At 38.9% G+C, this 26,124-nt stretch overlaps 1 protein-coding gene across 2 annotated transcripts; it reads left to right on the forward strand.

The window, feature by feature from the left end:
• Positions 1–119: 119 nt before the first annotated feature.
• On the forward strand, positions 120–24,332 carry LOC137945286 (uncharacterized). 2 transcript variants are annotated; one of them, XM_068791101.1, is made up of 19 exons: positions 120–463; positions 549–621; positions 715–837; positions 1,238–1,404; positions 1,852–2,001; positions 11,252–11,398; positions 14,155–14,203; positions 14,293–14,612; positions 16,529–16,660; positions 17,472–17,591; positions 17,848–17,934; positions 18,061–18,189; positions 18,791–18,911; positions 19,012–19,137; positions 21,515–21,649; positions 21,877–22,028; positions 22,494–22,634; positions 23,187–23,510; positions 23,647–24,332. In XM_068791101.1, exons 1-19 carry the CDS (start codon positions 410–412, stop codon positions 23,779–23,781), a joined length of 2,685 nt encoding a protein of 894 aa, XP_068647202.1. In that variant the 5' UTR covers positions 120–409; the 3' UTR covers positions 23,782–24,332. The 2 variants fall into 2 exon arrangements, with proteins under 2 accessions (XP_068647202.1, XP_068647203.1); XM_068791102.1 differs by having other exon boundaries at positions 18,073–18,189.
• Positions 24,333–26,124: the final 1,792 nt, after the last annotated feature.

The following is a 26,124-nucleotide window of genomic DNA, read 5'->3' on the forward strand; positions in this document are numbered from 1 at the left end:
TCATTAATTAGTTTATTAATATATTTTAATAGTTAAATAATACTAATAACAATGTTTATTTTGGTACGGCGTTTTTAACGTTTAGGGTTTAGGGTTCTGATATGCGCTTTCTTCTTCCTCTTGGCCTTCCTCTCCCGCTCTCGACTCGTCTTCGCACTCCCTTCGGCTTCTCTCCCTTCGTCGTCTTCGTATCTCTTCTCCCTTCTCGCTTTCTCGTCTCCCTCTCGGCCTCCCTCTCTTCTCACTCCTCCCTCTCTTCTCACTCTCGGCCTCCCTCTCCCTTCTCTCTCTCGCTCTTCTCTTTTCCCCTAAAAATCCTCTCGATTTCCTTCGATTTCCCCATTTCTTTTTTTTGAAAGATACAGTTTGGAGTGTTTCCGTGCGCCTGTGCTCCTCTCTTTGACGAACAATGGTTCGACAGAAGCATACTTCTAAGAAGCAAAAGGGCAGCGTGGATTTTAAGGTCTGTCACTTCCCAGTTTCAGCTTTTTTCTATTACTCCTTTGCACCACCTAATTTTATGATATTTTTATTTTTTTTTAATGTAGAAAATTAAACGTAAGATTGGACGGAAGCTGCCCCCACCGAAGAATGCCACTGACACCACTGTTAAGTCCAAAGGTAGTGTTTGGATGATAGTTACTCGTTTAGTTCCTGTTCCAATCCTTATCTTGTGCGGTGTTGTTTTACTAACTTTAATGCTTAAATGGGCAGCAATTATCATTCCGGAACAAAGTGTAGCATCAGATAAAGCAGGGTTGGCCCTTAGCAACAAGGGGTTAACACTGAAGGAGCTGCTTCAACAAACTTCACATCACAATGCAAAAGTTCGAAAGGGTAAACTAGCGTTTTTTTGTGCCATGGGACAGTAAATCTTGACTAATTAGATAACGATACCATCGTGTTGTTGTGGATTCTGTACCATTGATACCCGTTTGATTGTTACTTTTTATCTGATGCCTGTTGTATGTGTTGTTGTGTAATTGAGCTCTTCCCAATTTATTGGACCCTCAAGATAGCAGCTCTGATAGTAGAAAACTGCTCACTGAAGCTCAAGCAAATACTTGGCTCAAAATAGTTCATTCCAAAACTTTCTCTTAGTATTTATAGATGTCTAGATAAAGGAAACACGTTTTTGTTACTAAGTAGGGGTATAGTCGTTTTTGAGTAGTTTTCTCTTTAAAATTGGAAGATTATAAATCTGTGGTGCTCATATTTATGTGTTCTGTTGATGAAGATGCCCTCAATGGAATTAAGGATTTAGTCCTGAAATTTCCTTTAGAGCTCCAGTTGCACAAGGTTGTAATAATAGAGAAGCTGCGTGAACGTATTGATGACGATGACAAATCAGTTCGAGAAACACTGTATCAGCTTCTGAAATCTGTGGTTTTCCCATGTCTAAAGGTATTTGAGGAATTTAAATTACAACACATGTAGCATAAGAACTCAGTATTTCTATGTTATATGTGTTCTTGGTCATTGTTGATTTAGTGCATGGTTTTATCTCATCAATTCGGATAATGCTCTTTCAATCTTGTCAACAACTATGATCTGCACATACGAACTGATAATGTCCGAATGTTGCTAAGTGGTGATTTGGTTGAGAATCCAATCTTGTATGAATTCTTTTGTAGAGTTTTGAGGACTCAGAACTGCTGTAGCGATCATGAATGATGTAAAGAAATATAACATAACGTTTGCCTGCAATATACTATTGTGAGCATCTGTAGTCACCTTTCATAATTTTTTATCCTCTAGTGGAAGAGAAAAACTGTGAACATTCGTATGTTAGCACGCGATGATTCCACTGTTCTTATATGTTGTTCTGAATCTTCTGTTTTTCTGCTCCAGGATATTCCAGGTCCTATTATTTCATTGCTGATGGCTTATGTGTTTAATGCAATGACCCATTTGGCAATGGATATTAGATTGATGGCCTTTAAGTTTTTTGACCTGATTGTTCAACACTATCCATCTTCATTTTACTCGTATGCAGAAAAGGTAATTTAAGCATCCATTCAGCCTCATTGAATCCAAATATTTTACTCTTTGTATTCAATTTCTGCTTTTTCTGTAATATTTACTTAATTTTTTGCTTCATTTGGAATTTGTTTTGCTCAGACTTTTTTTTTTTTGATAAAGATGTAATCCATTAAAAAGGCAAAAATTACAAAGAGATAGGGAGCAGATCCCTAACAACAAGATGTTGAAGAGATGCTCCCTGTTTGGCAAACACATCTACTGCCGAATTTGCAGATCTCAGAGTGTGGGACCAAATACAAGAAAATAATGAGGTAACCTCTAAAATCTCCTGGAGAATTTCCCAATGCCTCCATGGCGGAAAGGAAGTGCCACGGCCCCATCCAATGACTACTTTGGAATCCCCTTCAATGTGAATTGGGCCACTACATTTATCTTTGAAAATCCGAAGCCCGTTGAGAAGACCATGAAACTCTTCAGACATTGAGTCGGAGATGCCTAATGGACCCGCATAAGAAAACCACTGATTGCCAAATGAGTCTGAAATCACACCTCCGAAACCTGCGGTCCCCGGATTATCGAGAGAAGAGCCATCAAAATTCAATTTTAAGTATCCAACCTCTGGGGGCGCCCACTCTTTCATAACTTGAAACTTGGTCCCCAAATGCATCCTTGCTAGATTGCTCCAGTTTTCACGAATAGAAGTGCCCTTGAAAGAGCAAAAAGGTTTTTTTGTCAGGAGCTAGGTGGATATTTGGCCCATCACTTTGTCCGCTACATTTTTCTCAGATTCAAATTTAGCCTCGAATCGCCTCCTATTCCGTTCATTCCAAATCCCCCATGGCACAAAATTGATACATGCCGATAGCATCATTTTACCAAGCCCAGGAAGGGGATAACCATAGATTGACTTGCTAAAACTGAACAGATCTGCAGATATACATATTTTCAAATCTAAATTGCAAAAGATAGAGGACCAAACCTTCCAAGAATACGGGCATAATAACAGGGTATGGCTGGCGGATTCTTCTTCAGTGTTACAAAGAGGACATAGCAAGTCTATTGAGGGGTGACCCCTTCTTCGAAGCACATCCGTTGTAAGGATCTTATTTTGGCAAGCACTCCACATGAAGAATTTTATCTTTGGAGGGCAACAAAGACGCCACACAAGGTATATATCATGCTCGCTCTGCGTTGAGTCCCAACCATTAATGTGTTTGTATGTAGATGCAACTGAGAATTTGCCGCTTTTGTCAGGCCACCATATGAGCTTGTTTGCATTAGAGGGCCTCATCCTGACATGGTTCAAAGAATCCAGTAAACGGCTAGCTTCCATTGCTTCTACATCAGAAAGACCCCTTTTGGGATGGAGACTCAAAACACTTCCCTCGAAAGCATCTGCCACTGTTATCTCCCTTTGAGTGGAGAAAAGAAATAGATTGCTAAAAGAGATTCTCAATGGTTCCTGTCCTGTCCACCAATCGTCCCAAAATTTAAGAGACCTGCCGCTGCCCACAAAGAATCTACAAGCTGAGGAAAAATCTGGAAGAAGTAAATGAAGAGATCTCCAAATTGATGATAGCCTTCTCCGATTTTCCCCTGACATCCACCGTAAAGAATTCCCACCCAACTTGGTATGAACCATATCCTTCCAAAGGTTTGATGAATTTGTATTAAACTTCCATATCCACTTAAGAAGCAAGGCTTTGTTCAGTTCTTTTGATTTTCGAATCCGTAGTCCACCTAATTTCTTAGGCAAACAAACTTCATCCCATCTAACTAGGTGATATTTAAAGGAATCACTCGAACCTTTCCAAAGGAATCTTCTTTTCAATTTATCCATGGTTTTGCATACCGACGACGGGCAAGGCATAAAGGATAGCGCATAGTTTGGGATGCCAGTAATACATGACTTGAGGAGTATCAATCTACCTGTTTTGGTGAGGAGCCGCCCCTTCCAAGTTGCTAACCGAGCTTCAATTTTTTCCACCACCGGGTTCCATGAGTTCTGAGAAATTCGCCCATGAAAGAGAGGGAGACCAAGATATTTTGTAGGTAGTGCAGTAGTAGAGCAACCAAATAAACTTGCCATCTCTGCAAGGTTCTCCTGGTCCACATTAAATCCTATGAGAGATGTTTTCCCCCAATTAACTTTCTGCCCAGATGCTATTTCAAAAAGACCCAATACTGCCTTTATCCTCCTAACACTGTGCATATCTCCGACTCCAAAAATAATAGTATCGTCTGCGTACTGAAGAGTCGGAATATTAAAAGCCCGGTGCGGGCTGTTGGAGATAACCATCCAAGGTCGACCGCTGAATAGAACATAGCGGACAAGAATTCTGCTACTATGTTGAATAGGAGCGGGGAAAGAGGGTCCCCTTGGCGAATACCCCTGGTTCCTTTAAAGTATCCACATACCAAGCCATTGAGTATAAGGGAATATGATGTTGAACCCACACAATTCCGAATCCAAAATCGCCATCTTTCTCCAAATCCCATTTTTTCCATTATTTCATCAAGTAAGATCCAATTTACTCTATCAAAAGCTTTTTCAAGATCAAGCTTTAGGGCGATTCTTGGGTCTTGATTACGCCTGAAATGATCCATAAGCTCATGTGCAGCCATTGTGGAATCCAGAATCTCTCTCCCCTTTAGGAAAGCGCCTTGACCTCTGTGAATGATGATGGGCAGCCTTTAAACGATGTGCTAATATTCTCGCAATGATTTTATATGCACTCGTAACCAGACTGATGGGGCGAAACTCCTCAGGTTTCTCAACACTTGCTTTTTTCGGCACCAATGTGATAAATGACGCACCAATGCTACGGTATGTGATGCCGTTTCTGAAGAAGCCGTGGATCATAGCACTTATATCTTCCTTTAGGGGGGGTTAGTGCACATGACTCAGGATATGATCTTCATGCGCATTACGCAGTTCATGTCTTGGTGTCGTTAGGGGGCGCCAAAATTCATGTCATGTATATGAACATACATGACTCAGGAGTTCATGTCCCAAGAGTAAAGGGCGGAAAGCGCTTTCTGCCCGATTTTGAGAATCGTGTACATGACTCTCGCGTGGGGCTGTCTCTCGGGGCTCTCTCTGCCGCACACCTCTCTGCCATTGCATTACCACGACCCTCTCTCACTCTTTGCTCCCTCTCTCGTCTCCATTCCCGCAGCCCTCTCTCGTCTTCGCAGCCCTCTCTCGTCTCCGCAACCCTCTCTTGTCTCCATTCCCGCAGCCCTCTCTCATTCTCTGCTCCCTCTCTCATTCCCGCAGAGCACGGGAGGTCGAGCATCTGTTGCAGAGCTTCTCGGCCTCCCTCTCTTCTCCCTCTCGGCGTACCGTCGGAGCACCGCCTCTGTCGGCATTGCTCGCCGCCGTTGCCTTTGCCTAGCCCGTCCCCGTCGCCATCGCCGTTGCCTGCTGGCTCACTGCTGAGGAAGACGAAGATGTTTAATTTTTCTTAAGTTAGGAAAAATTAAACTATCTTCCTAAAAATTATTAATTTATAAATTTTATTTATAAAATCTTTATTTTATTTATACAATATTTATTTTTATTTATAAAATAATTATTTTTATTTTAAAATTACTATATTAAAATAGTGATTTAATAGTCATAATTAAAATATTGTTAAAATAAATATTTGATAAATTATTTTGGCATAATTATCCGATTGCTATAGTTAATTAAACCAATGGTTTTAAATTTTGCGATAATATATTATTAATTAATAATACATAAAATATATTATGTACAAATATATAGTGTGTTAAAGTTATGATTAGATCAATTTTTTCTCTTAAATTATTCATTTTTAGGTTAAAGTATATCATATGTTATTAATAAATTAATAACTTAACGTATTACTTTCGTTTTTTTATTTATAACATTATTTATTTATTATTTGTAATTAATCATATATGTATTTCATTGGCTCATGTAATTACCATATTAATGCATAATAAAATATCTAATTCAATTAATAAATATATTAATATATTTAATTATACATTAAATAACTTATTCGTATAGTAATAATGGTTGTTTTACCTAATTTGGGGTTTAAGGATTATGTTATAATTAAGTGCACTATAAAGGTTTAGAGATTCTCTTGTTTTTAATGTATATCTCATGTTGGGGCACTAACACTGGAAACTGTTTTCAGTGCACATGAAGTTGTCAACACTAACACAAGTGCGAAGATGATCTTCATGTACATGACATGACATGATCTTCATGTTGGACATGACTTGATCTTCAAGAATCCACTTGGGGCACTAACCCCCCCTTAGACGAGCCCAAAACTTTTTCAGAAAGTCTCCATTAAAACCATCTGGGCCAGGTGCCCTGTCACACTCCATGCCCAGGACGGCCCGCTCAATTTCAGCCGAAGAAAAAGGAGATTCAATTAGTGCTGCCGCTGCTGTTGAGATGCGAGAAAAGCGAACGTGTGTAAGCTTCGGCCTGCTGGAACACTCCTCCGAGTATAACTTTGTAAAAAACTTAACCAACTCGTTAGTTATTGAAATCTGACATGACGTTACCTCATTATTAATGCATAATGAGGTACTTCGATTGGACCTCCTTTTTGCTGAAGCGACGACATGAAAAAATTTGGTATTTGCATCTCCTTCTTTTAGCCATTTGAATCTGGCTCTTTGCTCCCATCGAACTTTCTCTTGGTGCAGAATCGTGCTGAGCTTAAAATTGAGAGAGACTCGAAGTGAAAATTCATCGGAAGTTAAGTACCTTTGTTCCTCCACCACGTCTAGAGCCGCAATCTGAGATATGAGGGAAGCCTTCTCAGCAATCAAAGAGGTATGACGACTAGTGGCCCACTATTTAATTTTTCCTTTGATGAAGCGCAATTTTAGGGGGAATGCCAACTCCCTTCTGCCAAGAGTTTTCAAACCGGAAAGGCGAAGGCCCCCATTTTTCAAACATTGATGTCAACAAGATAGGCCAGTGATCTGAGCCTACCTTGTTTAGAACTCTTCCAGTAACATTTCCAAACATCTGCATCCAGTTGTTACATGCCAAGAACCGATCCAATTTAGATAATACGGGTTGCTGTTGATTGTTTGTCCATGTGTAATTCTTCCCGGATAAGGGAATCTCATCCAAACCATTCCTCCCAATGAAGGCTGAGAAGCCTCGCATAGAGGCTGTAAAGTGGGTAGCTGGGGGGCTCTTCTCATGATAGTATCTGATGGCATTGAAATCATCTGCAAGGAGCCATGGGGAATTCCAATTTTCCAGAAGCGTACTAAGCTCCTCCTAGAGTAGGCTACGGTCCCTGTAACTAGTTGGACTGTAAACTCCACCCACACACCAAATTCTGTTAGTGGAGAGATCTCTGAACTGTATACCCACAGAGAAACGACCTTCCATGATATTAAGAGAGTCAAACTTTGTCGTGTCCCATGCAACAAAGATACCTCCGGAGTGGCCAATCGCATTCACCGATGCCCACTTGATTGAGGGGCACGCCCAAAGTTCCTTGGCAATATCGTTTGTCATCTCTTGACACTTTGTTTCTTGGAATATGACAATAGAAGGCTTAAATTGAGATAGGTAACTTGATATCGTGCCGCGCTTCCGGGTAGAGCCAATCCCTCTGACATTCCAAGACAGCAAGATCATTTGCTACCCCGGCCTTGAACTCCCAACGTCGTAATGTCCCCATTCAGCTGTTCATGATACATCACGCCCATTAAGCGTGCCAATTCCATCATATTTTTCCATGTCTCTTTGTCATATTTTTTATTCTCCATGCGAAGTTCCTTTACACTACTCTCAGCTCTGTCAGTGGGAGAAGGAGCCGGTTCTATGTTCTTTTTTACATCGAGGCTAGTAGCTTCTCTCTGAGATAAATTAGTTTCCAGATTTCCTCTACTTCTCTGGTAAGTATTCCGTAGAGGGGGAGAGCTTGGAACCTTGTTAGGGAGTTTTCCTTGGCCTGGGTATTCTGCCTGATCAGTCTCCATTTGAGTGCTTGATAATTCTACGGAAATCACCAACCTCTCTTTTCTCTGCGTGTCTGATCCTTGAAGAAAACTTAGAATAGCCCCTTGAGAATGTTCATTCCATTCCCCGAGAGAGACAGAAGTCGGGGGGAAGGCGGATTCGTGACTTTCTCCTAATTCTAAACTTGTATCAGCAGAGCCCGATGCGATTACTGGTTCCTCGGGCTGACGCGCATGAGAGGCTCTTGGCTCGATGTTCAAAATTATTTTCTCTTTTTGTTTTGTCCTTTCTGTAATCTCGGGACGAGTGGTAAACTTGGGTTTGGATGAAAAGAAGGACGCAGAGATAGGGGAGAGGGTAATTTTGGAATTTGAAAAAGTTGAAATACTAGTATTATCTAAGACACGTGAAAATTCAGACTCGATTTCTGAACCAGGCTCTTTTTCGGGGATACACTGACCTTTTATTTTTAGATTTTGAAAGGACACGATTTCCGAGAATGAATTTGTATTCCGTACACCCTTTTCCTTGTTTTGATTCGAATTTTGAAATAAAGTGGGGAGGGAATGAGTACATTGTTCATTGGAGTCCGTGAGTGATCTGTTGGGTGCTGTGAGGGGTAACCCGGAAGAGAGTTCAGACACGCTACCTTCGGTAGCTTTTTGGAGCTTCGAAATAACTTTATACGCCTCGACTGCAGAGTCTCCTTTTTCAGACTTTGAATCAGAAAACAAATTTATTTTAGTTGACAGACGTACCTCTTTTTCCGGGATCGATGCGCTTCTTGAAAAAATCCCCTCTCGTTTCGGAGTCCCGCTGGCAGAAGTCTCCGGCATAGTGTTTCTCTTTCGCGTCCGGCGACCTTCCGGCGGCCGCAGTACACCGAGCTCCCCGAAAGACATTTCTAGCCACACGAAATCTTCCCCGAAGCTCAGTTTTTGGTAGCTTGTCTCTCTCCAATGACATTTGGAGTTGACGAAAGCCATCGCAACGTCCAGTTTGGAGCCATCCGCCGTGGATTCCGACCATTGTATTATCTTTCCGAAAGAAGTAAAATTTTTCCTGAGTACCTCCTCCGTCCATAGTTCAATAGGTAGGCCACGGATTGAAACCCATTGGCCGAGAGCCTGTCCTACCGGAGTTGTTTCCCACTCCGCCCCAAATAGTTCCTCTTCTTGTAGCCATTTCTTATTCCCCAGAATTTCTTCCGTTTCCTCTCTCGATTTCGTAGTAACCAGCCACTTCCCGGGTGCCATCCATGCAATTTTTGGTTGAAGCGAGAAAAACTCATCGAACCAGAGAGCAAGTCTGAGGCTATTCCATCTCGCCGAGGGGGATTCCACGGTGAGGCTTGTGCTAAGTTTCTGTTTTCCTTTTTCAAAAAGATCCGGGGGTAGATTTATGACTGGGAGCTTATCGGGAGTTTGGGGGAATTTTTGGTGGGGGTTTTCGGGATATAGAGAAAGAGGGTCTAGGAATTTTGTTTTTCAAAGTGTACATTGGAAGGGGGGGGGGGGGGGGGGGGGGGGGAAGTGACGAATATCATTTCGGGGAGGTAGATTGGTCGTGTCCTTTCTCGTCGCAGAGATCTTACCCATTTTCTCACCGAGAGCTAGTATCGAGCTTTGCAGCTCTTTCCAACAGTGATAGTCGCCGAGAAATTCCGGTAAGTACACACGCGCCATAACTTTGAGTCCTCTCCTCTGAAGAATTTTTAGCTCTCTGTTACCTTTCTTCCGGAATAAAGAGATGGAAAACGAAATTTCATCGATGCGGATTTCACGAAATCTTGAAGCATTTCTGTATTCTCCTTCTTCGAAAATGTGGGCAAAATCCGAGATTGAAGCAGGGGGGGTAGAGATATACGATTGTCTTTGCCCGTTCCTTATCGTTATACGAACTGCCTGGCCCTGTGTCTGCTCCATCGAGATTTTCGTGTCGCCGTGAACCACGATGCTTCGCCTCTTCTACTGCTTCTTTTTCGAATTGCAGACCTTCCCTTCACCGTGCACCAAGGTCCATCTTCCTCCGTCGCCGGCGATTTTCCCCTATCCTCTTGTCGCTGTTGAGCCTCGTTGTCTGACGTTTCCATGATATCGAGTTGAAGTAAGGTAGCGAGACGGAGCCTTTCCGCCAAGCTCAGCGTACCTCCGGCGAAATCATCCGAGCAGAGTATTTGAAAGATTATTGCACCATTTTCTTAAAATCACAGTTGTGTAATGTTAATCCTCTCCCCCTCCCCAGTGATACCTTAGACACCCATTAGATTCAAACCAATACCTCAAATTAAGCACCCAAAAGCAGACCAAAATTGTTTTGCTCAGACTGTTCGCCGTAATTCTGTTATTCCTTGTCTATGTAACCAGTTTATGCTTTTTCTAGGCTCTAATTGCATATTTTTTCAATGGAGAAGTATAGAGTCCCGCATCATCCAATTTGCATACTGATCTGATTTATTCTATTTTGAGTTTCAAATTACTCTTTTAATGTCCTAATCGTTCACAAATGTTAATCCTAAAGTATCTAAGAACTTCTTTAAAAAGGAGATTTATGTTTGCTGGAAGCATGACAGGTTAGTTTCATGCGTATGATAGCGGGCTGTTCATCTAATACAAATAACAGATTATGGGAAGAAAGTTGATAAAATAGTAAAAAATAGTGTCTTTGTGCTCCCTTTTTAGGACAAAGAAATCAAAATCATAATTCCTAGCAACCTTCTGAAGTAACCCTTTATTTTTTTCAGAATACGTTGTGAAACAACTTCACCACTGCATATGCATGTGTACAACTGGATATGAGTGGTCTCAATACCAATATGAGGCAAATCTTTAGATTTTTTATTTAATAGCTAGAGTTTCTATATGCACTGTACAACTGGATAAGAGTGGTCTCAATACCAATATGAGGCCAATCTTTGGATTTTTTTATTTAGTAGCTAGAGTTTCAATTAGGTGAAAGAAGAAACCAAAGAGCACCACTAACCAAAGTGGGGGACCAAACAGGTGTGGGCTGCCTTTTGGAAAAAGGGTGAGGGCGACATAGACCAACGTTTGATGTTCTTAGGAAGCTCATGTTTAATTCATTTTATCTAGTTTGTTATCTTTTCCAATTTTGTCAGTGCCCTTCTATCTGCCCCCTCATGGTTATCTTTGGAAAATGCAAAGCAGCAGTCAAGGTTTTTAGTATCTGTGTGTCAAGTTTCTTAGAATATGCGAACTGCCGTCTTGAATTAATACTAATTTTCTATTATTATCTGTTTCTTATTTATTAATTCATTATTTGTGTTTACCTCAGGTTCTCCACAATTATGAAGATATTCTCCAAAACAGCCAGATCTACTTTCAGGACAAGAGCAAGCTCAAGCTTGCATTAGTTGGTCTTGGTCGTTGTTTGTCGTTGTTGGCATCTGATAAGAAAAAAGTTGATACTTCATGCAATCAAGTACTTCTTCATACTTACCTTTTTTGTACCTCTAAGAACAATGATATCTATCTTATCTGGCACAATCTGGGTCATCTCTCATAGAATTTGTATCATGCATAATTCAGTTGAAACTTATTTTTCGTATGCACACCGGTTTTTGTTTACTTCCAGTGTGGAGGTGGTAGCAACTTTCTAACACATTTGGGTTTGGATTAAGGGGAGGACCTTCTGATTACAACCATTCCAGTGCCTATGGTTATATTTATGCATTAGCTACTGTGGCTTCTTGCTTGATGCTTCATTTACTTGTCCTTAAAAATGCTAGTGTAAGAGAAATGTTGGGGCTAATTTTAAGGTTCATTATTTATTAGACATAATCCTCCCAGAATTTCCTGATATAAATGCATTAAAAATGCCACATGTAAGTGAATCAATTGGTGGTGAGTTAGTATTTCGTTTATTTTCTTTTTTTTTGGAAATGGTGAAATGATTTTATTGGATTTGAGAAGTTTATTTACTATTCTTTTGAAAATTTGAGAATTTTATAGTACAATATATTAAAGGAACACTTCAATCTACTAAGCAAAGAAGTTCCCAATTACAAGTGATGGGTGAGAACCACCCTCTTTAAGCCAATGGATCAGCTATGCAATTTCCAGTCCTTAATGTATGCTGCCATGAAACCACATTAGGTCTATAAATATCCAAGATTTCATATCTGAACCTCCAAGGGGGCTTTGAGTTATCTTTTTTTTGAGTGAAATGATAATTTATTCAAAGGAGAAAGAAATACAAACCAAATTAAAGAAGTGCTCTCTTTGCAACAAGGGATTGGAGGGAAGCTCCATCCTTAGCGAGCGAGTCAGCTAGGGCAATAGCTGACTTCAGTACATGAGTCCAAAAGCATTCAAAGAGGGACGAAATATAAAAAAAATTGTTGATTACATTCTACTTTCTCCAAGGAGGGGAAGAGACGGAAGAGCACCAAATGATAACCACTTGGGAGTTGCCCTCAATGATGAGGGGGCCAGAGAGATGGTCCTTGAAGATGATTAGCCCTTGTAGCTAAGCAAATAGTTCAGCCTTTGTGGAGTCAACAATTGATGAAGATTGGTGATTTCCCTCCAATTGATGCGAAGGAGGGACCTGATAGAGTTGAACTCCTTTCTGGTGGATAACCAAGTGGCAATGTGCTTGATAATGTTGTTGGACACCATGTCAGCATTGTTGGATTTGAAGTTGAAGTGCCTCTAGTTACGCTCCTTCCAAAGGGGCCAAGGAATGTGATCAACATTCAATGGAGGAGATGATGAGCTTGCCAAGGGCAGGTAAGGACGTGTCAGTGAGGGATCTGCAGGTGTCAAGGAGGTTGCTAGGCAGGCATAGTTGGATTCCTATTTGATGGAGGACACTTGTCCACGCTGACCAGGCAAAGTGACAATGCAGAAGGTGGCAAGTCCTCTTCTCGGCAACATTGAAAAAGGGGCTGAGAATATTAGGCGCATTGTTTCCTCTTTTGTGGAGATTGGCGGCAGTGAGATTCTTATCTTGGGCAACACACCAAAGAAAGAAACGAATCTTGCGAGGGGCAACCAATTTCTAGATGAGCTCAGGGGGAGGAGAGGTTGTGAACCATCCTCTGATGAGATTGTACGTTGATGAAACAGTGAAGATGCCATTGCCTTCTAGATGACAGATGATCTTGTCCTTGAGGTGGGGTCGGATTCGAGCTTGCTGAAGATCAGCATATAAGGAAGAGGTCGTAGGGCCTCATCATTGAGTCCTCTATGGAAATGGAAATTCCAGAGGTCAGCTACTGAGGCAAGGGAGCATATTATGTTGAGAGCTGGGTAAGTTGAGCAGAATTCCTCTCGGCCACACCATTAGTCCGACCAAGATTTTAATGTGGTGCCATTGCCAGCAAAGAAATGAATTCCTTTTCTGAAGGCTATGAGCAGGGGGAAGAAAGCATGCTATAGAGGGGAGAGATTTTTGGGTCTTCCACCAGTGATCTACCAAGATGAGCACCAATTTAGATTATCAGCGAGCACAGGGCACTAGTGGCTTTGAGCTACCTCATCCAGCTTATCACTATGAAAGAGTCCCCTACAACAATTATCCATGGAGCTGAGAAATTCTCAAGGTACAGCTTGCAGCCTTGTCTTAAAACACTGATTTCAGATGCTGCAGTCTCCTTCCAACCTTTAGGGCCAGAGAAAATATACCTTACAGCAATCCCATTATCCCTTATGTCTCCACCAATGCCTGCCTGTGTGTATTACCAACAGAACTTTCACTGAGATTCAACTTGAGACTGCTTTGGCAGAAGTTCTGAGCAGTGAGATCTGTGAATGAGGTAGGGAACAGCTATTTAACCCCAACTTGTTGAGGATGGAAGTGATTGAATGACTTCCATTGAAAAATAAAAGTGATTGTTAGGACTGCAATCAATAGGAAAAATCAGATCAATCAAATAAAACTATGATGTGTCCTACAATGACATTCTATAGAAAAGAAGTTATCAGTTGAACATCCTTGATGGGACACAATTCTTGATATGATGTTTTGATCTCAGGTGCCGGTATGATTTGGTTAAGTTGAAATAATTTTTATGAAGATGATAAGTTGAAACTTTCCAATAGTGGGTATGAAAAAGCATACAACTACTTTTTTACTTTTTATGTCAATGTAAGATAGCTGCATCCAAAAGAGTTAAGTCATATCTTTATTCTTTCTCCTAACTTCTTTCTCTATCTTGGAATTTCTTGCATCAGGAAACAACCTTGCATGCATTTGAGCAAGAGACATCCAAAGGGCAGACTGGTATATGGACAATGTTATGCCACTTATTTATTTATGTAACAAAAGTAATAGCTAACAATATGATCATGTATTCATTTTGGCTTTGATAGGGGATCATTCCACCTTAAAAACGATAGAAGACCTTATGCCAACTTTGGTGAATTGTTTCATGCAACTTGCTCCATCAGTTCGTGTGATGCCTGTTGCTGAAGTGCAATCCTTTGATTGTATGTTGCACACACTTGACTGCATAAATCTTGCAGTTAGAGTATGTACTCCAGGGCAAGAGGAGCCGGCAAACTCTGGTGCTTTTTCCCCTCAAAATGGACCGCTTCATGTGCCAGGAGTCAGAAGGCATACCATTATTCTGTTACTGAAGAAATTATTTGAAATATTTCCACTTAACCCAGTTCACAATTCCATGGAAAAGGTGATTTTTTTAGTATTTTGTTATCATATGGTCTGTGATCCATGCCACTGTCAATTGAGAATTAACATGATGTAATTGTCGGCATGTAACTAAAGTGGTGCTGTATTGTCGGACAATTGCATCCATTATCTATATATGTTAGTGGGAATACTCACACATGTTATCTAGTCATTCTAGGATGGACCTAAGCCTCAACTTTAAGTAGGTATTAGAGCAGCACATCTGTTCTGTTAGGCCTAGTTTGCACCCCATTTATTGTTTTTCAAGCCTTAATGTGAGGAGAGTCTTTTTTTTTTTTTTTTGGTTTGGGAGGGAGGGTCTCCTACCTTGGCTTAAGTGAGGAAAAATCCTGCCGTTGTTGGTTAAAAAGGCCTCTTAACTTTAACCCAATTTTAAAATGTTATCTGATCAAAGTGTCTATTTTCTCTCACATAGGTTAAAGGTGTTTTTAGTTAGAATTGGTCTTTTAACTTTGGCTAGTCATTTTAGTTTGGACTAGAATGCAACTTTAACAATATAAACATTTAATATTTTGTTTCTTAACAGGTTTCCTTTTCCTCATCAGTTAGATATGAAGATACATCTATACATGTTGGACATAGTTTTCAACTATTACAAATTTGATTTTGTTATATTGGTTCTTTCCAGTTTTAGTTTTCGTCGACCCCCCTCTCTCCCCTCCTCTAGTTCTCACCAACTTCTTAGTTAGTATTCTAGTTCTAGTTATCATATCTCTAGATCAGCAAATGGTCTAGCTGGAGAGGGGGGTTACCCTCTAATCCCTCATTGATTGTATGCCTCTTGACTTCGGGCCTTAATTTGAAAGGTTCTTTTTCTCAAAATAAAAATCTCCTTTCCCTAATATCAGTTTATCTGGTATTTATTGTGCAGCAGATATTTCATTTATGGTTATAGTATCTATTTCTTTGTAAAGCATTCCTCCTTCTGGGTTTCCATTTATTTGTTAAGTTTTCAGTTTTTTTTCCTGAAATCCTTTTGTTTAAGGTTTACCAAAAGATTCTAGCAACTTTCAAGAATGGCATTGTAATATTCATGTTGCTCAAGCAAATCTTGAATGTCGACTGCAACTTTTTTTGTGTCACCATGTTGGAGTCTCTCAAAAGTAAGAAAATAGGAAACTTTTCAACAGTGATCACTCTCTGAAACCCCTTCACCAACTCACCCTGGCTGATTTGTAATTGAGGGGCTGCTCCACTAGAATATGCTGGTTCAGTTCAAGAGCTCTGATATGGCAGTTGCCTTCAGCTTGGTTTTGGGAAAGAAACTCCCCCATGTGCTTCTTGCAATTTTTTTCTGAGGTTGATGACATGTTCAGATCCTTGAACATTTCATTCATCTACCAAAGTGAGTGGTTCAAACATCTTAGCTGATTCCTTGGCTTGTTGTGGAATATGTTATTCCTTAGATTGATTTTCTGTTTTAGTTTTCTTTTTCTGTGCTTTCTTTCTCCATTGTAATGTATCCTTCTGTTGTCTCCTTCAGGTGCTTTTCCTTAATTGTCTTTTTCTCACTGTCTTCAAAAGGAAATATTGGTGTGAATCAACATCTTGAAGACATTGAAGACCTTTATTAACCTCTTGTATTTATAATGATTGGCTCAAGTGTCAAGCTAGTAGTGTAGCTGATTTTGAGTAGTGATCATGTGGCTAGACAATCTATTTTTGCTTGCAAAGCCCTTTGTTGTTTGCTACCTTTTTCTTCATATATTTTTATTTACTCTTTAATAGATGCTTTTCATCAGAAAAGCATGTTGCCATGTCAGATTAGCATATAAGATCTCTTGAGGGTCACCTTAACCACTGCCTATTCATCATTATGTCACTTGATCATTTTTTAAGCTGCTTTTTTGTTTGATGTTGTTTTGGTTTTACATGAGCTAACTGTTCACTTGGCAGGATGAATACAGATACATTGCCTTGAACGTTGGAATTACCGAGATCTTTCTTTACCTAAATGAGTTGATTCAGTTTCCCATGATCCTCATGGAAAAATTTCTCCAATTTATTCAAAGTTTTCTGTCAGAGCAGGTTTGTTCCTCTTTCTTTCGACCTTTTGGCTGAGACATGGATAAACATTTTGATGTAAGCATATCTACAGCTTTTTGTTTTGTCTACTTTTTACTTTCTTTTCAGTTTTGAATGTAAACTGTACAACATGAGCACCACAATTTCTTTATTCGCATTTATCATTTTATTCTATTTTTCTTAAAAATATAATTATTTTAAAATTTAAGATAAAGCTGCATTTACATCTCCTTTTTTCTTGGATATATGTATGCTGCAGTCATTTTGTATTAGAACTGGGTAAATTCTTCTACTGGCCTTCACCTTACCATAATTTTGGGCCCTTTGGAATGTCATGGAATTTGACTGACTTACTTATAATTATTATGCATTCAGTTGGTTCGTCTACCCTATAGTGTATTCTGCTAACATTATGGTTTTTAGTCAATATCCTCTAATCATCTATTGGTCACTGACTTAAATTAGTCAGTGAAGAACTGTTGTTAAATGCCCTTTTTTTTAATATCAATCTGTTCTAATTTCAAATTCTTTTGACTTCTCAGTATCAGTTCTTTTTTTTATTTCTTTAATTTTTGTAGTTCCTTATTGGGATACTCCCTGCTTTTCTAATTTCATCATTTCTTGTTATTTAATGTTATGATCCAGGAGATTGAAATGCTACACTAGTCCTTCATCTTCTGCTATACAATATATCCTGTATAATGCATCATAACGATAATCTGCACGACTCTTCACATTTTTGTTCTGTAACTTTCTATATACAAGTGGAGTTGTCTGTTGTTACAACATTACACTGTTTTGTGGCTTAGTGCAGATTTACAATAATAAACGATCTAACAAGGCAATCTTTGAAAAGCATTTGGCTTCTTTGATCCCATTTATGCCTAAAATTATATTGAAGGTGGACTTCAGTTGGAGATCTCATATTCTGGAGGTTTGTTCTTGTCTTCAAGTCAATGTCTTAATCTTTTATGCTTATAAACACATTCTATTGGAAATGATATGATTTGATAGGCCCCGTAAACTTCTTTATTATGAGTTGGCTGATTTGTAGCAACCAAAAATTGCCTCTTCAGAAGTTCTTTAGTTTCATCATCCACTTGGTAGAAATCTCTTCCAGATATAGATCTCTTTGGATTTTAGTTTCGTTGATAGCATATATAGTCTGAGATTAGAAAAATGTCCTGCAGGTGTTTACAAGAGCATTTCGGGGCTGTAAACCTGACTCAGCTCTAACTTTAGCATGCCTATCTGCAATGGAGGAAATGCTACTTCCTGTAAGTTCATCTCTATTATCTGTTAGTGTGGATTCAGTTATATTATGGTGCTGTCATCCATCTGGAGCAAAGAACCTACCCGCCATTATCTCATGGTAGTGCTTGATGCCATCCTTGTGTTGCAAGAAACAAATGCAGGAGCCGTGGATCTTGGAAGGAAGCAGCCCTGAGCTATTAGACTACCAACTTGCATGGGTACGAGATCTGTCTGAGTTGTTGTTGCGTCTGGGGGATAAGCATCCTTTGTCCTCAAAGGTAATGTATTTCAATCATGGAATTGATGAACAGGATGAATTGGAGTTTGCCCCGAGTGATCCTGATGGTAGAAATCCTCAAACCTGACCCTTTGTCCAACCTGAAAGAATGCCTAACTATAATCCCCTCCCAAGAAACGGTTCAAGTTGGTCAGCTTTATGTTTAACCTGCTCCTAATTTGTCTCACCTTTATTTAAATTTCAAGGTGTGGTGGAAATGGAGTCCATCTAATCACACTTTGACATAAAATTTTCCCCTTTTTATCATATATTTTTCTTTTTTCCTGTTGTATCTCTCCTTAGGGAGCTCCCTGTATTTTCAATCTCCTCTGATAAACTTTTGCCATTTTCCAAAAAAAGAAGAAGAAATAATCGCTTTATAAGCATACACCAACGGGGCATGGGCGTTAAACCCAATCTGCATGTATATTTGTTCTGTTCCTTTTACTTTTTTGTGCAAAAAAATTATTTGATGCCTACAGGAGGTAGGTTTTATGTCAATACTTTAAGTCTGGAGTATGAAATTCTTATTGGAGTCTTAACTGTTTGAGCCAGCTGTGTCTTTTTTCTCTCTTTTAAAGAACTGTTCATTCCAATTACAGGCTGTTTTGCATCTTCAACACCGGTTAGGGCAATGCAATCTTGTTAACTCTCCAATTGCTGGTGAGTATGACAACATGCAGGTGCCATTGAGAAAGTTTTATTGCAGTTGTACAGATGAAGGTAGAGATCAAGAACTCTTGTATCATAATTAAGTATCCAACTTGCAAATTTACTTCAGTTGCTTGGCTTCTTTCTTATTTCACAGTTGTTTGTATTGCAGGAAGGATACACTATGGCCCATTTATAAAGCTTACTAGAGATTGCCAGGAGCTTGCTGTCTGTTGCTTGTATTACTTTTCTTCTTTGGATTCAATGTTGCTCGAATCAGTAGCATCTTGTTGCCTTTGTAAGTGCTTGTAGATGTATGAGCTCCATTTCTCTTGTTCTTGTGGGAAATCCATTCGAACTATTCCCGCATGGTGTTTATGGTGAATTCGTGATGATATTGTTTATTCTTTTCCCGCAATTCAAGTGACCTAGAAATATCTTCTCAGATCAGTGAATCAAATATCTGATGACTTGACCAAGTTTGGTTTAGGCCTTTTATTGTTGAAGGGGCATCCCTGCCCCTTGGGGTTTGAGAATGTCCCACTCCCATATATTAATTCTATTACTATGATGTTGCTCACCATTGAAAATTTTCATATTTTTTTAATATCTCTATTTGCATGCTTTAGAAAAAAAACTCTTTTTACTTTGAATGGTAGTTATGCCCCCTTTTATGTGTTTTTTTTTTCAAGTTTGTATTACTCTGTCATTATTGTAGCCAAACTGTCAATAGTACTGCTATTAATAACAATTGTCTTGTTACTAGGTCAGTAACCTTGGAGGTTTGATATAGATACTTGCCTGTGTACTTGTGCAGTATATGACCTAAACCTACCTGATTAATATCCTCTAATTCTCTTTGGTATGTGGGTCCAGAGGTTATTAATATAGATCAGAGTTCAGACTTTAATAATATTTCATAACGAGGATTTGAGTTAAGAGAGGATAAGGGTATAGAAGTATCATTCTATTGAACATTTTTTCTTTTTTCTCTCTTAAATGGCGAAAAACAGGAACCACAGGTAGACAAGCTCTGATAAAAACCGATAAGTTATTGAAAGAGAGAATTATGCTATAAAAGACAATCACAACTTGCAGATCAAATGGTTAGGACTAACCCACAACAAGAAGTTTACAAGACATCCCCCCAAATGATCTAACAGAAGAGGGTGAGCTCCCTTCTCTTTTCCCTCCTATCTGTAAAGGAAAGGAGCCCCCCCTCGCTCCATTTTCTCAGCTTACAGAGTGGAAGGATTCCTTCTCTCTTTCTGTGGAAAGGAGGGGGACAGGGTTGGCCTCCTTTCTCCTTCCTTCCACTCTTTTCTGTTTTTGTTCTTTCTTGATACATTTTTGAGGAGCTGTAAGAAAGGAAGCATTATGCATGCTTGATGGTGTTGGTCTACGGGCTTGCAAGTGGGATGTATAATCATCCTAAAATTGCCAGTGGTTGAGCCTATTCCAATGTTGTATAATTTGCTTGTTCTTGGACTGGTTCTTTTCAAACTGACGAGTCAAATAGAAGAGAGGCCTCTTCCCAACTAGTAAGCATAGGATTTTTCCAAGACTAAAGCAATGTAGCACTATCAAATATACATACAACTTTTTTCACTCTCAAATGACTACCTTGTAAAGTGGAATATACATTCAACCGCTTATAACTTGTCGGACTGGCTCGTCGTGAACTAACTGGTCAAAGTTAGGATACCTCTTTCCTATTAGCAAGCACATGATCTTTCATAGACCAAACGAATTTAGGACAATTCTCTTAGAACTTCTCTCACTATCAGACAGCTAGTTTGAGATGTGGAACACACGTATTACTGCATAATACTTGAACTCTTCGTTTACTGACCCTTCCCCTTATATCTTGTCTACATGGAATAAGTGGGTTACAAAACTGAAATAGATAAGCTTGGGTTCACTCTGATACCCTATTAAATGTTTTCAATGTGGCCAGCCAAAGTTAGGAGGCTTCTTCCAACTTATAAGCACCAGATCTTACAAAGCCCAGGCAAATGTGAGATTATTCTCTTGCGACTTCTCTCACTTTCAGACATCTAACTTGATATGTAGAGCACGAGTACAACTCCTTAAGGGTGGAATTTTTTATCCGCCAACATTGATATGCATAAGTTTTTCTTTAATTGATATTCATGGTAGACCAGATATAATTTTTATAATATGGTTATCTTTTGACAATGAATTATCTCTCTTTCTTATAATCGTTATTAGTTTGTTTCTTTCCTATCATGTCTGCTGTAATAATATCTCATAAACTTTGAAGGGAGAAATTTCTTTTATTTGCCAAGCAAGTGAATTCTCTGCTTAGATGTCTTTTTCTTCCTTTTTTCCTTTAACACTGCCCTCCCTTGTTTTGTGAGAGGTGGAATACTGGTGGTTGATGTTTGAGAATAATCAATTAATCAAGGTCAACACCATGGAAGTATTTGCCCGAGTATGTAGGAATTGTCCGTATAAATCCTTTTTCCTCCATTCTGATATATCAAATGTCAATTTCATGTCCAATCAGTCTTTTCATGTTTCTCCTTGTTTTTTTTTTGCTCGTTGATCAATTAAAATTTATAAATTCCTTCTCCCTTGTGCTTGTAGGTTTAAATTGAACTTCTATGATCATAATATGATATGTTTAAAATACTTACTAACTGCAAATGTAGGTCCCGATTTGGATCCAGATATATTATTTCGGATAGTAGAGGTAGTCCACTCAGCCTATAAAGCAGGACATGTGCAGATTTCTGACCACATTAGTTTCTTAATCACTTTTCTTGCAAAGTTCAGAGTTATTCCTGGTAAGTTCTGATTAAATTTCTACAGACAGGACCTTATGTTGTGTTTTTTTCTTTTTCTGTCGGTTGTGTTTGGTTTCTAGTTATGTCTTCTCTATGGTTTCTTTACTGGACGTTTACTGAGGCTTATTTTGGATTTGGCTCAATTCAGCTTCATTGTTCCGTTTAATGTGGTCACTTGGATATTTTGATTTTCATTACGATCCTACTGATTTTCTTCGTATTTTCAGAACAATTTAATTTGTATCAGGAGAAAGCACCAACAATTTCAAATCGTGGGACTTATAAGGCCTTAGTCAATGCAGTATGCTCTTGCTTTTCCCAGATGGGTGATGGTTATCTTGTCCTAGAGATATTGCAGAAAACCACTTTCCGTTTGCTGGTACCTTTCAACTATCATCTTTACTTGGTACGAACATGATTGATATTTTTTTCAAGAGAAAACAGGCGGTTCTTCTTAACACAATGTTTGGCTTCTAGGTCTTCTGCACGTGTCAAACATCCATGGAAAGACCTGATCTGATAGCACCCAACCTCATTTCTATTGATTGTTCTCTCTATAATTAGTGCTTGTTCCTAACCTTTTGATCATGGTGCATATACAGTTTTTTTTTTATTGTTACGTACACAGATATGTTATCATGCAAAAGAAAGATCTTCTCAAAGTGGATGCTCTTACCCTTGTACTGCCTCCTTGGCATTTTGAATCTGCATATCATATAGCATATATTAGCCGGTGAACTGACAGAAATGAGCTTGTGAACTTTACAACATAGTTATTCTTCTGGAGGTCTTCTTAGCGATAGTGATCTTCTCTGAAAATTTTAATGTTTTGTTTAAATGACAGCACCTCAAACTGCCTCTGGAGAACACGCGTGCAGTTCTCAGGCTGCTGCTTCTGCTGAGCCCTGAATCCAGAAGTCTTCCAGAAGAGGGTATTGGCACTTTAAGTTACTCTCTTTCTGGCTACTTGATTGGTGCAGCTTCTGTAAGTGTTTACTGTGTTAATACAAAATACTTCAAATCCATTTCGTATGCTCTTAATTTTTTAGGGGGCCAATCCACTCCTGGTTTTGTTTTTGGGGGGGGGGGGGGGGGGGGGGGGGGCATTTCTCTCTATCTAAATTCAGCAACATTGTAATTTGATAAAAGAAACTAGACCTGGAATTCTGTGATGTGGAAATGACATTTTAAATTTCTGTTCCTATTAAAGAATGAACTAGGATCTTCATTTCTTTTGATTTTACCTTTTCAGCCTATGTGTTTACTCTCCCTTTACATTTTCAAGTGATAAATAGAAATAGGGGCATCAGTGTAAATTTAGACAATTGGCGAGCTTGTAGTTGTCATGATTTCTAAAGAGTGAGAAAAGGTGGGTGAAATTTAGTCCAGCATTTGTGCCCTCTGACAGAATTCCAGCAGACTCGGTCCAAACACATTAGATCCCTCTTCATATATATCAGATTGTTTTTTTGTGGGGGGTATATGATTGGTTGGTTAAAGCAAAGAGACTAAATTTTTGTTTCTTGATTTGCCGCAGTTCTTGCTAGCAAACAATAAGAGTGCTGAGAATTGTCATTGGCTTCGAATCTTCCAGTACTATATGCAGCCTGCGATTATCCTACTGCATAGAAGCAATAAACTTCTTAGTCTTGTGCTTGAGTTGCTTGTGTCCTCGATCATGGAATCTAATTCATCATCTATTCCTGAAGGTGGAATTCAATCTTCATTAGAGCTGTTAAGTAGGATACATGCAGTTGCTTCCCTCACTAAATTCATCTACGAGGATGTGAAGCTTCACCAAACTCTTTCTTCGTGTAGATTGCTTATCAAGTGTATTTTGCAGGTTATACTCAACGTTCAGGTAAAATTACTTGGCATTTTGAGTTTATGTTTTTATCTGTTCTCAAAAGAGTGTACGATTCAAGCTCCCAAACTTTGTGAACTTCTATGTATATATTGTATAACTGGTTATTCTGTTGCATTTCTGGTTTATGCAGGTTTCAAATGAGAGCACCATAAACCTTGAGGAAAAACACAAGCTGCAGTGTGCATTTGATCAACTGAAGACTCAAACTGATAGATTACATAGGTGGGATGCCACTGATTTCCAGGGATTGTCAGAAGTCAGATAGCTTACAGACGTTCCTGTTGATGTTGGAGGGTCCCGACTCCAGCACTTTCATCAACCAAGAGGGGGCCAAAGCCTGTACAGTCCTTGTTTGCAAGACTAAGAGTTGGAGGTTGCCTAATAGGATTTATTTATACTAGAGCTTACTGTACGAGAGGGTTGATGTCAAGGCTGTCAGGACTAAGTGAGGAAGGCCCTGCCAAGTTGAGTGAGGCAATTGTTTGGGAAATTGGCCGGGTTTGAATTTGGTTGGTGATCTCTGAGAGGAGAGTACCCTTGGTGGTATGGAACAATTCTCTTTCATGAAACAGGACGATGTGCACCATCACAGTGATGAATTCAGTCGGCGTGGATACCGGGTTTGACGATTGTACAAGCAAGCAATTTTACCCAGCCTCCGGTCAGATGACATCCATATGTTCAATTTAAATGTTATATATATCTTTATTCTAATATGAACTACACAATCCGAAATTTTCCCAGTTTATGAAAAAAATTCATAGTTGCTTCTGGTCAGGAATTTCTAAACATGTCAAATATCATCAATGAAATATCTTTTCGAACATACTAGTGAGCATATATAGCAATCAAATAACTCTTCCCTGTGTTACAATCATTTAGTTTGGTTTCTCCATACTACAGCAATTGGTAAAGCAAAATGGAAGTCATGGCACTAGCAGTTTGACCGTATGGGCGTTGCGGTAAATGATCGTTGGGAGGTGGGAACATCCGAATTAAATCCACACCCAACTGAAGAACATGTTAATCATTCCTCTTTGTATCACATTTCTTTTTTCGTTCCATGCAGCTCTCCTGCTTCGTTTCCCGAGTTTCCTCGCTGTCAGATAAAGCTTTACACAGCTCACTTTTAAGTTTTATCTGCTCTCGACACAGATCGCCCAGATACTGTTTCCTTTCCTTCCTGGGTTCCTTCTCTTCCTCTATTTTGTGATTCTCGCCGTAGTGTTCAAGAAACCAACTAATAGTCTAATACTTGACCAGCTCCTGAACTTTGCGCTTGTCTTTCAGAAATTCCTGCAGCAGATTCATTTTAGACAGACAGACTAGATTTATCTAAACAACTGTATACAGCCATTGAACATAGAAAATACATCCAGGGGTAATTTTGGTTATTTGACCTTCCAAAGGTATTTTGGTCATTTTATTACTTCAATGGTTAATTTAATTTATATAATCTTGTTATGCATGTTTTAACCAGTGGTTAAATTTTCATGTACATAGAATGTGTAGTTAGGGAGATATAAGGAGATTAAGGTTTATAAAGTGTTTAGGGGTATTTTTGTAATTTATAACTCAAAACACTTATTCAAGAAGTCTTGGAATTCATACACATTCCCAACAAAGACTTTTAAGCTTTTCAAAATTTTCTTCTCCTTCCTCATTTTCTCTCAATTTTTTACTATTCCTTCACCCAAATTTAGATTTTTACATAGTATCAGAGTATTGTTGGGATCATTCTACTACCAATTCTTGCCATTTTTTAAGAGGACGACCTGTTGTACGGAGAAGAACTACAAGGTTTTGATGTTGGTTCATCAAAGTTAAGTTTTTTCTTCCTTTTCTCTGTCATAACCTTAAGGTTATTGGTCTTTATGAATTATTAAAGGATTCTCTATACTTTGATTACCCTAATTGGGATCCTAATTGGGTTTTTTGAGATTTACGTCACCTAGCCCTAGCCCAGTGTTGGATGCCCGTGTCATCACCTAATTGATGATATCAACCCTAATTGTTACCATTTTTTTGCATGATATTGGTTGAAATAGTTGTGAATTGTTGAAATGCACATATCCTTTTTCTGTGCTCTATCCCTAATTTTGTGAGTGGGGGCCCACCATGGTGATAAATCTAAAAATTGTTTAGAAGAATAATTTGGTTATTTTGTGATCATATATTAATATTATGGTTGATACATGAGAAACTTATACCCCGACTAGAGAAAAATATGGGTTTGATGGAAAAGATACCATCATAATTACTTCAAAAAAATTGACAGAGTCTAAGTATCTTTATTGGGTTAAGTCTGTCAAAATGTATCTTAAGGGTGAAAGAAATTGAAGTTTATTTGAAATGATCCTCTTGTGCCTCCAGATGATGATTGGGAGGCAGAGGACAATCAGGTGATGAACTGTGAGACAAAAAATGGCTATGTGGTTGTCTCTGTAATCATTATATGCACATGAGAGTAATCCTTCTTGAGTTTATGAGTTGTATACAAACGTTTTTAAGTTAATAAGAGGAAATAAAAAAGTTACAGAATATTATAGTGCATTCCTTGGCATATGGTAGAAGATCAATGTATATCATCCGTTTACTATGGATGAAA

The sequence above is a fragment of the Aristolochia californica genome, unplaced genomic scaffold, assembly GCF_029961685.1.
Source record: "Aristolochia californica isolate CCGP_79_NKW_82.1479 unplaced genomic scaffold, dmAriCali1.0.hap1 SCAF_12, whole genome shotgun sequence".
Classification (NCBI taxonomy): domain Eukaryota; kingdom Viridiplantae; phylum Streptophyta; class Magnoliopsida; order Piperales; family Aristolochiaceae; genus Aristolochia; species Aristolochia californica.

Coding starts and splice junctions, on each gene's coding strand:
- LOC137945286 (XM_068791101.1), top strand. CDS start 410: ATGGTTCGACAGAAGCATACTTCTAAGAAGCAAAAGGGCAGCGTGGAT. Junction 2,002..11,251: donor TTTACTCGTATGCAGAAAAG/GTAATTTAAGCA, acceptor TGTTTACCTCAG/GTTCTCCACAATTATGAAGA. Junction 16,661..17,471: donor AAAGTTTTCTGTCAGAGCAG/GTTTGTTCCTCT, acceptor GGCTTAGTGCAG/ATTTACAATAATAAACGATC.